At 42.7% G+C, this 12523-nt stretch overlaps 1 protein-coding gene across 5 annotated transcripts in view; it reads right to left on the reverse strand.

Moving 5' to 3' along the window:
• The window catches only part of PWWP3A (PWWP domain containing 3A, DNA repair factor), a 199590-nt gene that overhangs the window by 137087 nt on the left and 49980 nt on the right, over positions 1-12523 (reverse strand). For all 5 annotated transcript variants that reach the window (XM_063455531.1, XM_063455530.1, XM_063455529.1 and 2 more), the window contains exon 3: positions 1413-1483. In XM_063455531.1, coding sequence (XP_063311601.1) covers positions 1413-1483 — 71 coding nt within the window. The remainder of the gene's footprint in view (positions 1-1412; positions 1484-12523) is intronic.

The raw sequence follows: 12523 nt of genomic DNA on the forward strand, positions 1-12523 counted from the left end.
AAAAGAAACAAAATTAAGAGAGTTTAGATGGATAATCCTGATGGGCCTATTTTCTACTCCAGTAAGCCTGTATAAAATTCTTCGAAAATGCCAGACTTGCTGCTATTCTTGGGTCACTACAGCTGAGTGACCATGATACAGTCTTGCTACAACTTTGGTCACTGCAAGTATCAATAAAGGTTTTTTTTTCCGGGGGTCACCTTTGTGCAGGCCTGTGTACTGGAGACTTTCCAAGGGAGAGAGACTGGACTCCCAAGGGGCCAGAGGAAACTATCCTAAGGTAAGTCAAAGTTTATTACATTCAATTTTTTTTCATATTATTTCAGATCTTATATGCCTTAGAGCATATTTTATTTTTTGTCATTTTTGTGATTGTATCTTGGGTTACCCCCACTATAGGTCTCCCAAGCACGCCACCAATCCCAAGTAGGAGAGAATTTTTTTGGAAGAAGGTATTGACAACACAGCTATTTGTGCATATTTGAATATATCTGGCATTAACAATGCAGATTAGAAGTTACACTAGGAATGCAGGCACCTGGTTTTCTAAAGGAGCAGGATGTAGGACCACCACAAAAGCGGGAGAGCACAACTGAGCTGCGGCCCCCTAACCATATTCTGGACAGAGAATAAAGGTGTAAGTGTCCTAACCTACCTCTCCCGAACATTTTAAAGAGCCCTAAAAGAAGGCAGAAAACATTTTGCATTCTAAGTTCATGCAGGTTGACAATAAGAAGTACACAACATATTGTCGATAGTCAGCTTTAACAGATTCAGACTATGCATCTGTCATGGTACGTTGATGGTGCTCGAACGCAAGCCATAGAATAAATTCTCCCACCATAAAAGAAAAAGCAATAGTTTGAAATGCAGCAAACATTTATAGTAAACACAATTGAAAAGTCGAGGTGCTTCATATTTACCCATCAGCTAACAAGTGCAGAAAATCGAACCACTGGAGAAGTGGAAACATGTTTCTGGAGCCATTAATATCATTACACTATATGGGAGCCTGATGGAAGGATCTGGGTATGACCCAGGAGAATGCTGTTTACAGGAATGCATGGTGCCTACTGTGAAGCTTGATGGAGATGGGATAATGGTTTAGGGATATTTTTCAGGACTTTGGGTAGGCTCCAGTACAGGGTCATCTTAATGTAACAGGAGACAAATACTTTTTATACATCTTAACTTTGTGGCAACAGTTTGGGGAAGGTTCTTTCCTGTTCTAAGCATGACCATGTTTATTTTACAGAAAGTGAGGAGCATAGGAAAATTGTACCTCCAGTTATAGTTTTCTTAATGTACATTAAAATTTTTATTTTAATCAACATAGAATGTGACAACCACTTTTGTTGTTAGCCATACTAAAACAGTCTAACATGTACTACTCATTGCACAAAATACTTAACTGTTCATCCAGGCAAAGTATTTCCACATTTATCAGGCTGTCCTCAGAATCTGGGCCGTCCATTGATATAACCTGGTTCAGAACAAAAGGCACAGTTAACCAATAGAAAATATTAATCGAAACATAGATTTAGATAGTTACAGCTTCAAACTAAGTTTGACTTTGTTTGTTCCACTTAATTTAAGGGTTTCTCTTGAAAGGGATCCTATAGTGTTGTTTTTTTTCAAAAAATGTATTTTTTTTAAAAAAAAAATCTTTATTTAAGATTTAATTGCATACGGAGTTGTACATATTTTAGGTAACATGTAACAATATTCCAATTTTCAAATAACATGGCTATTCTGAAACAATGAACAAGATTATATATATTTTTTCCAGGAAGTACGTTTGTACAAAAAAACAGTAGTACTAACAATACATTAAAGCTGCTCCATTCTTTATTGTGTGCCCTATATGGGAATATGTTCCGTTAGCTCCGTTTGGCTTACTGCTTGTTCTTGTGAGTGCAACCGGCTACCTGTTTGTGGTTTCATCATATTTTATACATTAGTTTCTTCCTTGGTAGCAGTTATGCAGTAGCGGTCACTGTGTATTGTGTGTGATCTGATTTCAGGTGTATTTTCCAGGAGGGGGGTGAGGGTGAGAATGGGTCGGGTTGGGGTTTAGGTAGTGTGGTAGGGGGAGGTGGGATTATGGTTGAGTGTGGGGGGGACTTGTGCCAATCTCCCCCCCACGGCAGACCCCGCCCCGCCGCCCCCGTAGGCACTCCCCCGAACTCCGGCAACCAGGGGTCCCAGACTTTGTGGTAGGATTTGGTGCTTTCATGGACCACAGCGGATAGTTTGTCAGTTTCCATGCCTTCCTTAATTTTTTGTTTGGTCTCTGGGATTGCAGGGGTTTCTGTGCTTCCCCAGTGTGTAGCTGTAGCCCTTCGGGTGGCCAGGGCCAGTTTTGCCACCAGCTTGTTTTGTGAGCGTGTCAGGTCCCCATGTGGACAAGAGCCACATCCAGAGGTAAATCTCTCTGTAGAGCCCTGGAGGCGAGTTGGTAGACCTGGGCCCACATGTAGTGGGAGTGTGCCCTTTTCTCTGCACCCTTTCCAGCATCTGTCGGTGTCTGCCCTCTGCATTTGTTTGAGTCTCAGTGAGGTGAGGTACCATCGGAACATTGTTTTCTAGGCCTGCTCCCTATGGTTGACGCATATGGTGAGCGAAGCCGTGGCCTCCCAGACATCCCCCCAGTCCGGCGAGACCCCGGGGGGGCCCCCATGTGCCTTTCCCAAGCCGACACGTAGGAGAAGGCCTTAGTGGGGGTGTTATATATTGTTGATATTTGGCATTTTTGTATGGGTGCCTGTATACACATTTTTTCTAATGTGGTGAGCGTGGCTGTTGCGGTCGTTCTAGTGGTTGATGTGTTGAGGAAGCTGCGAATGAATGTCGTGAGTGGTGTGTTCTGCGGCAGTTCGGCAAAGGGGATTAGCTGCTGGTGTCAGAAGACGTTAAGGAACCTCATGAGGCTGTTGTCCTCGAAGTGGGCATAGTGCTGAGGTGTAATGCTCGGTGGGGGGGATTGGTTGTTTCTCAGGATAGGGGTGAGGGGGGACGGGGTGTTCACGATCTCATTTGTACGTATTGTCTTGTTCCATATTTGTATCGTGGTTGTCAGAGACGGTGTGGTTGGGAGGGATCAGGGGTCTGTCTTGTTTCGGTACCCATAGGTAACAGTGCGAGGAAGTTCCCTACCGAATATGTCATGTTCCAGGTCGACCCATAGTTTGAGTCCCACTGGGACATGGAGGTGTTGCAGTTGTGCTAGTTGGGCCACCTGGTGATAAGCCCAGAAGTTCAGAAGGCCCAGGCCTCCCTTTCTATGTGGGATGTAAAGAGTAGTGCGCTTGGTCCTGTTCTTCTTCCCTGCCCAGATTAACTTGTCTACTTGTGATTGAAGGGCTTTGAAGTCTGTTCTGGATAGGGGGGTGGGAAGGGCCTGAAACAGGTACAGGAATCGGGAAAGCAAATTCATTTTTATGGAGGCCAGTATGCCCAGCAATGAGATAGATAGTTTTTGCCACGTTTGTAGATCTGTTTGGGCTATTTCCAGCAATGGGGTTTAGTTAAGTTTACAGGTGGCTTGGAGGTCTGAGGGGAAGTTGGTACTGAGGTAGCGGATATAGGTCTCTTGGAAGCGTAAGGTATACGTGTCATGTTTATTGCGGCCCTGTGTCTGTCCTGGAGTGGCTGTGGGGCTCTCTTTATAGGTGTGCGCTGAATGGAGTCTCTGTTGTTCATCGCCAGTATTCTGGGCCTTGGTCCCATCGGTGTGATTGGCGGTGTTGACAGCAGTGTGAATTCAAGCGAGTCCGCAAATGGGTCCATTTCTGCCACAATGGTCAGGATGTGCATTTGGTCGTCTTTGCAGACCATAAGTTTGAACGGGTGTCCCCACATGTATTTCAGGCCGTGGTGGGTCAGGGTTAGAGTCAGTTGCTTTAAGTCCCTTTGTTTTTCCAGGGTTGTGGGCGAGAGGTATTGGTAAAAGCCCAGTCTATGGGTCTGGAATTGTGGCTAGTGCAGCCGTGCTTGGTGAAGTAGCCGCTCTTTGGTTTGGAAGTGGTGCATTCGAACTATGACGTCTCGTGCATATGCAGGATTCATAGGTGGAGGACTAAGGGCTCTGTGGGCCCTGTCCATTGTTAGGTTCCGGTGTCTGGCAGGAGGGCTTTGAACAAGCCTGTGAGTGTGGCCCGTAGGTTGTCTGTGGAGACCAATTCCGGTAAGCCTCTAATGCGGATAATGTTACGCCTGTACCGATTGTTGAGGTCCTCCAGGTTCTCCTCCAGAGCTGAGATTTTTTGGTAATGGGCAATGTCTTGGGAGTGGGCTGTGGTAGTGGTGGCCAGTGTGGCTATCTGGGCCTCTGCTTGGCTGGTCCTGTTCGTCAAGGCCTCAATATCTTCTTTCAGGCCTGTCACGTGTTTATCCAGCTCCGCTGCTGTATGTGCTTTTATCACGGTTGTAGCATCGCATAACATCATCTGTAAGTCCCTTTTTTGTAAGGTGGGGATCTCCGGCAGTGTGTGACTGTCTTCAGAGTCCGTACCAGTGCCCGCCATATCTTGGAAGTAAGATGGCCGCCACTGTTCAGCCTGTGTGTGCGTGCGGAAAAGCGAGACGTTGGAAGGGGTACGTTCTCGCCTTTTCTTCCCACCACCCATGGTCTTGTTAGTTAGCTCATTAGTAGTGGAGCTGATAGTTATGTTTTTGTGGCTAAAAGTCTCTTGTCAGGCTCCTTGTCATAAGGAGAGGAAGTTTGACCCCTGCCGGGGCCTAAGTATTACATCTCTAGTATCTGCTAAAACACTACTCTCCATGAACAGGAGGCAGATACACAAGATAAGTCTTGTGACAGTATAACATTGCAAATAGACATAATATTTTGTTTCGAAAATATAAGTGAAATGGCGGATATATATATATAGCTAATATAACAATCACGGCAGGAAGTTGCGAACAGCACCAACAACAATCAAATAAATAAAAGATAAAATGAAATAAAAGTTCATATGAACCAGTGAACAGCTCTAACGCGTTTCGTCCTCCTCTGGACTTCCTCAGGGATGCATGACTGTAATCCGAATAGATTCTCCTTTTATAACCGTCGGGAGATGAAAATATCGCTTGCAGGTGATAGCGTGCGTTCCTTCCTGCCGTGATTACATTGGCTGAAATACGTGGATACCACCTTGGTGTGGAGACATGCTGTCTTTTATTTGAAACATTGTGAGTGCAATATATGTAATAAATTGTTACTTTTTTTATACAATCTGCACTATCAATTTTCTTCTTTTACTTTGAGTGGGCAAGAAGATTTGTCACTTTCTACCCAGAATTGCATCGCTGGAGGTTCCTTACATCTCATTAATTCCCTAATATTAAGGGAGATACGCCTGAATTCATCTTAATCTTGTGAGTTCTCTACCACCCCCACCCTTTACATGTGTAAATAGTATTACACTATATACACTGTATTACACTATATACTTTTATATTTCTTTCTATAGATATATATTTAAGGCAGAATACATCTACGCTATCCAGTTTGTATTATATTTTTTATTATTATCACTTTGTGGTGAACAACACAGTTGTTTTCCTTTGGGTTTTTTTCTTTTCTTTTTTACTATTGTATTTTGAGTGTCTATAAGGGAACACTTTAAAAACCTTAGGTACTCTGTGTAATATAGCACTAAAAGTTAACCCTCTGTTTTTCATTTTAACAATCAGGACTCATCTGTTTCTTTTCATATGGTACATATACTCATAACGCAATTATTCTAAATTTGTTAGATTATTTTTATGCATACCCCGTGTCTCATCGGTCCCACAATATTCCCTAAATACAGTTTCAATTCCAGTTCAACAACATGGCCACTACTTGTCAATTACATCCATTTCATATGCCACTCCCCGGTCCCCACAGACGACCACCAATACACACAGCTGCCAAGAATCAGGTATTTCTTACTTTATGTTGACTATAGTGATCCTTTAATTGCAATCTATGAAGAAGTAAGTAGAGGTACAGTTCCACACAATAGATTAGTGTTCAAACTCAAAGAAATTGGTCTAGATGAAAATTATTGTTCTTGGGGAGAATATTGGCTTAACAAAAGAGTACAACAAGTTGTCATTAATGGTAAATTTTAAAGCTGGACAAAGGTGTTAAGTGATGTCCCTCAGGATTCTGTTCTGGAACCCCTTCTATTTAACATGTTTATAACCTGACCAGGCAAAAAAAAAAAAAAAAAGCATTGAAAGTCATGTTTCTGTGTTTGCAGGTGACACAAAATTCTGTAAAGTAATACAATCCGAGCAAGTCCGTGGTACTTTGCTGCAAGGGGGTGTAGATAGACTGGGGGACTTGGCACTCAAATGGCAGATGAAATTTAATGTAGAAAAATGCAAAGTTATGCACCTGGGGGCAAAGAATGCAACTCGTACCCTAAATGGCAGTGAATTAGTGATAACAACAAAAGAGAATTTAAGAATTGTTATAGACAACAAACTAGGCAGCAATGTGCAATGCCAATCATCAGTGGCTAAGGCCAGAAAGGTATTGTCATGCATAAAAAAAGTCATTAATTCCAGGGATGACAATTTTGCCTCTCTATAAATCACTGGTAAGACCACATCTTCAATATGCTGAGCAATTTTGGGCTCCTGCTCTACAGAAGGATATTATGGCACTAGAAAAGGTGCAGAGGCACTACAAAATTTATAAAAGGAATGGAACATTTAAGCTATGAAGAAAAGTTAACAAATTTAAATCTCTTTAGTTTAGAAAAACGTTGCCTCACAGGGGATATGATAACCCCTTCAGGACCGGCCTGTTTTTGCGATGTTTGTACGTTAAGGACCAGAGCAGTTTTAACACTTTTGTGGTGTTTGTGTTTAGCTGTAATTTTCCGCTCTCTCATTTACGGTTCCCATACAAGTTATATACTGTTTTTTTCACGACAAGAAGGGCTTTCTTTACATACCAGTATATATATTATGTCATATATTGTATTTAAAAAAAATAATAAAATATGGTGAAAAATAAAAAAAAAACATGTTTTTGGACTTTTACTTGAAAAATCTTTTACTTATCTACAAAAGCTAATGAAAAAAACTGCTAAATAGATTCAAAATTTTGTCCCGAGTTTAAAAACACCCAGTGTTTACATGCTTTATTGCTTTTTTTTGCAAGTTATAGGCCTATAAATACAAGTAGGAAATTGCTGTTTCAATATATATATATTTTAAATGTATCAATAGTGACATTGTTACACCGTTATCTGTCATAAATCCCCGAAACACACCTAACATGTACATATTTTTTAAAGTAGACAACCCAGGGTATTCAAAATGGGGTATGTCCAGTTTTTTTTAGTAGCCACCTAGTCACAAACACTGGCCAAAGTTAGCATTTATATTTGTTTGTGTGTTAAAAATGCAAAAACGCTAACTTTGGCCGGTGTTTGTGACTAAGTGGCTACTAAAAAAAGCTGAACATACCCCATTTGCAATACCTTGGGTTGTCTTCTTTCGCAAATGGTATGCCATCATGGGGCTAATTCTCATTCCTTGGCTACCATACGCTCTCAAAGGCAACCTAACCAATCTGACAAATTTCAATAAAAAAAAAAAAGTAAAATCAAGCCTTATATTTGACCCTGTAACTTTCACAAACACTATAAAACCTCTACATGTGGGGTACTGTTATACTCAGGAGACTTCGCTGAACACAAATATTAGTGTATCAGAACAGTAAAATATATCACAGCAATAATATCCTCAGTGAAAGAGCTGTTTGTGTGTGAAAAATGCAAAAAACTTCACTTTCACTGACAATATCATCGCTGTGATATGTTTTACTGTTTTGAAACACTAATATTTGTGTTCAGCGAAGTCTCCCGAGTAAAACAGTACCCCCATGTACAGGATTTAGGGTGTCATAGAAAGTTACAGGGTTAAACACAGTGCTAGCAAATTAAATTATCTGTACTTTTGGCCTGGGTTGGCAGGCAGGTCCCTCAAATTGCAATCATTAAAATTACTTAATTAGGTAAAAATATTACATAAATATGCACGTAGAATTTTAATATATATACATATTTATATATTTGACGTCTACGTGTATATTTATGAAATTATTTATGTAATTATGTATGTGGACATATGTATATTTCGTATTATTTTTATTTATTTATACATAGATATATATATCATTACATTCTAAGTATATTTTGATATAAATATATATATATCAATATCAAAATACTGTTAGAATAAAACTGAATATATATATATAATTTTTTTTTAATTATTAAAAATTATTTTTATTTTTTGTTATTTATTTTTATTAACATATTATTTGTATTTTATAATAATATATATATACCATATATATAGTTATTATATATATTGTATATATTCGTGTGTAATTTAAATATAAGTGTATTTTTATAATTATATACGTATATATAAATATAAAAATACACTTAGTGTGACATTATATATATGATATATATACATATATTATATATAGGTATATATAGATATAATACATGTATATATAGCATATATATACACATATATTTTTTTTTTTACACAGATTTTTTTTTTTACACTTTATTTTGGATTTTTTACTTGCAGGGAGACTGCCTGTCAGCACAGACAGTCCCCCTGCAGGCAGACACATGGACACCTATTGCGGTCATGTGATCGAGTGATCACATGGCCGTGGGGTCCTGATCTGCCGAAGGGGGACTGCCTGGGCAGACAGGCAACCCCCCTGGACCGGGTGGAGCACTGATCGCCGCCGTGGGACCGACGGCGATCAGGTAAGTAGCCCAAAACCGTTATGACGGTTCAGGACCGTCAGCGGTCCAAACGCACGTTTTACCGCTGACGGTCCTGAACCGTCAGCGGTCGTTAAGGGGATAACATTATACAAACATCTCTGAAACTGCTATGTTTACATCTGAAGGGTTAAAACCTGGGGGACCTGGCACCCAGACCACTTCATTCAGCTGAAGTGGTCTGGGTGACCATAGTGTCCCTTTTAGATGTAGTGCAGGGCTTCCCAAACTTTTATGGGCCGAGACCCACTTTTCAAAACGGTAATTTTTCGAGACCCACTTGCTTTTAATGGATATTTTAAAAAGTGAACACCATGGCAATCAGCTTTAGAGGCATACAATTGGCACACCATAGCAATCCGCTTTAGATGCACACAATTGGCACACCATGACAATTACTTTTAGAGGCATAAAACTGGCACACCATGGCAAACCGCTTTAGAGGTATACAATTGGCACACTATCCACTTTAGATGCATACAATTGGCACACCGTGGCAATCAGCTTTACAGGCATACAATTGGCACACCATAGCAATCAGCTTTACAGGCACACAATTGGAACATTAGGTCAGCTTTAGATGCATAAAATTGGCACACTATAGCAATCCGCTTTAGATGCATACAATTGGTAAACCATGGCAATCAGCTTTAGATGCATAAAATTGGTACATCATGGCAATCAGTTGTAGATGTATAAACTTGGCACACCATGGCAACTTTAGGTGCATACAATTGGCACACCATAGCAACCAGCTTTAGAGGCTTACAATTGGCACACCATGGCAACCAGCTTTAGAGGCATAAATTCAGAACATCGTGGCAATCAGTTTTGGAGGCATAAAATTGGAACATCATGGCAGCTTTAAATACATAAACTTGGCACAGCATGGCAATAAGCTGTAGATGCATAAACTTGGCACATCATGGCAATCAGCTTCAGAGGCATACAATTGGCATACCATGGCAAACAGTCAGATGCATAAAATTGGCACACCATGGCAATCAGTTTTAAATGCATAAAATTGGTATAACATGGCAGTTTTAGAGGCATAATTCTGGGATATCATGGCAGTTTTAGAGGCAGAAACTTTGCACATCATGACAATCAGTTTTAGAGACATAGAACTGCTAACTCACAGACTCAGAATCAGAAGTGCTGTGTCCTGCTCTTTCATCCAGGCACCTTACATTGATTATCCCAGTGGTGGAACTAATGTAGAGAGTGCCCTGGTGCAAATATGTTTTCTGGGCACCCCTCTAGTGCAAGTGTGGCCAAAAGGTAGATCTCCATCTGTCGGAAAACTTAAACAATGCTATACCAGATGGGGATCTACCATTTTCTTATCATTGCAGGGTTATATTTGTGAGCAGTGTTTGAGCGTTTGAATGTAAGCATGTTTTTGTATTAAGTATATGTGTGCATGTATGGGTGTATTTGTATGTACTGTTGCCATTGGAATGTAGTGGTGTACTTGTTTGTAATGTTTGCGTCTGAAAGCATGGGTGTTTGTATGTAGTGTCGGACTTGAAATGCAGGTGTGCTTTTTGAGTGTTGGTGTTTGAATGAAGGGGAGTTTGTAGATAATTTTAGTGTTTTAATGCCGGGGTGTGTTTGTATGTAATGTTTGCGTTTGCAGTACATGTGTAGTGGATGCAGTGTGTGTATTGTGTCTATAAAATATACAGATACACAATGTGTTTGAATCTAAACATGTTTTCTTGTATGGAGTATGTGTGAAGTGTATACACATACACACACACATACAGAGATACACACAGACACACAAATACACACCATGACACAGCAATACACACAATGACACCTAGTTTCCCACACATAGATAAACAGACACTCGTACACAGATACACACTGACACAAAAGGACACACAGATACACATACACGCAGAGACAGGAATGTGAGGGTGACAGTGAGTGGGAGAGGTGATGGTGACAGTGTGGGAGGGAGTGTGTGTGCTGGTTACAGTGTGGGGGGCAGTGTGAGGGCAAAGTGAGAAAGGGTTACAGTGGGCGGCAGGGGGAAAAGGGGTGGGCAGGCGGGGGCAAAGGGTTACAGTGTGGGGGGCAGGGGGAGAAAAGGCTACAGTGGGGGGCAGGGGGAGAAAAGGTTACAGTGTGGGGGCCGGGAGTGAATGGGTTACAGTGTGGGGAGGGGGTCCGGGAGTGAAGGGGTTACAGTGTGGGGAGGGGGTCCGGGAGTGAAGGGGTTACAGTGTGGGGAGGGGGGCCGGGAGTGAAGGGGTTACAGTGTGGAAAGGGGGTCCGGGAGTGAAGGGGTTACAGTGTGGGGAGGGGGGCCGGGAGTGAAGGGGTTACAGTGTGGGGAGGGGGGCCGGGAGTGAAGGGGTTACAGTGTGGGGAGGGGGGCCGGGAGTGAAGGGGTTACAGTGTGGGGAGGGGGGCCGGGAGTGAAGGGGTTACAGTGTGGGGGGAGGGCAGGGAGTGAAGGTGTTACAGTGTGGGGGAGGGCAGGTAGTGAAGGGGTTAATGTGGGGAGGGCAGGGAGTGCAGGGGTTAGTGTGGGGAGGGCAGGGAGTGAAGGGATTACATGAGGGGAGGGCAGGAGTGAAAGGGTTACATTGGGGGAGGGCAGGGAGTGAAGGGGTTACATTGGGGGGAGGGTAGGGAGTAAAGGGGTTACATTGGGGGGAGGGTAGGGAGTAAAGGGGTTACATTGGGGGGAGGGTAGGGAGTAAAGGGGTTACATGGGGAGAGCAGGGAGTAAAGGGGTTACATGGGGAGGGCAGGGGGTGAAGGGGTTGCATGGGGAGGGCAGGGGGTGAAGGGGTTGCATGGGGGAGAGCAGGGGGTAAAGGGGTTACATGGGGAGGGCAGGGGGTGAAGGGGTTACATGGGGGGTCCAGGGGGTGAAGGGGTTACATGGGGGGTCCAGGGGGTGAAGGGGTTACATGGGGGGTCCAGGGGGTGAAGGGGTTACATGGGGGGTCCAGGGGGTGAAGGGGTTACATGGGGGGCAATATGCTGAGCAATTGTGGGCTCCTGCTCTAAAGAAGGATATTATGGCACTAGAAAAGGTGCAGAGGCACTACAAAATTTATAAAAGGAATGGAACATTTAAGCTATGAAGAAAAGTTAAATTTAAATCTCTTTAGTTTAGAAAAACGTTGCCTCACAGGGGATATGATAACATTATACAAACATCTCTGAAACTGCTATGTTTACATCTGAAGGGTTAAAACCTGGGGGACCTGGCACCCAGACCACTTCATACAGCTGAAGTGGTCTGGGTGACCATAGTGTCCCTTTTAAATGTAGTGCAGGGCTTCCCAAACTTTTATGGTCCGAGACCCACTTTTCAAAACTGTAATTTTTCGAGACCCACTTGCTTTTAATGGATATTTTAAAAAGTGAACACCATGGCAATCAGCTTTAGAGGCATACAATTGGCACACCATAGCAATCCGCTTTAGATGCACACAATTAATGTGGGGAGGGCAGGGAGTGAAGGGGTTAGTGTGGGGAGGGCAGGGAGTGAAGGGATTACATGTGGGAGGGGGCAGGGAGTGAAGGGGTTACATGGGGAGGGCTGGGAGTGAAGGGGGTTACATGGGAGGGCTGGGAGTGAAGGGGGTTACATGGGGGAGGGCTGGGAGTGAAGGGGGTTACATGGGGGAGGGCTGGGAGTGAAGGGGGTTACATGGGGGAGGGCTGGGAGTGAAGGGGGT

The sequence above is a fragment of the Pelobates fuscus genome, chromosome 5 (genome assembly GCF_036172605.1).
Source record: "Pelobates fuscus isolate aPelFus1 chromosome 5, aPelFus1.pri, whole genome shotgun sequence".
Classification (NCBI taxonomy): domain Eukaryota; kingdom Metazoa; phylum Chordata; class Amphibia; order Anura; family Pelobatidae; genus Pelobates; species Pelobates fuscus.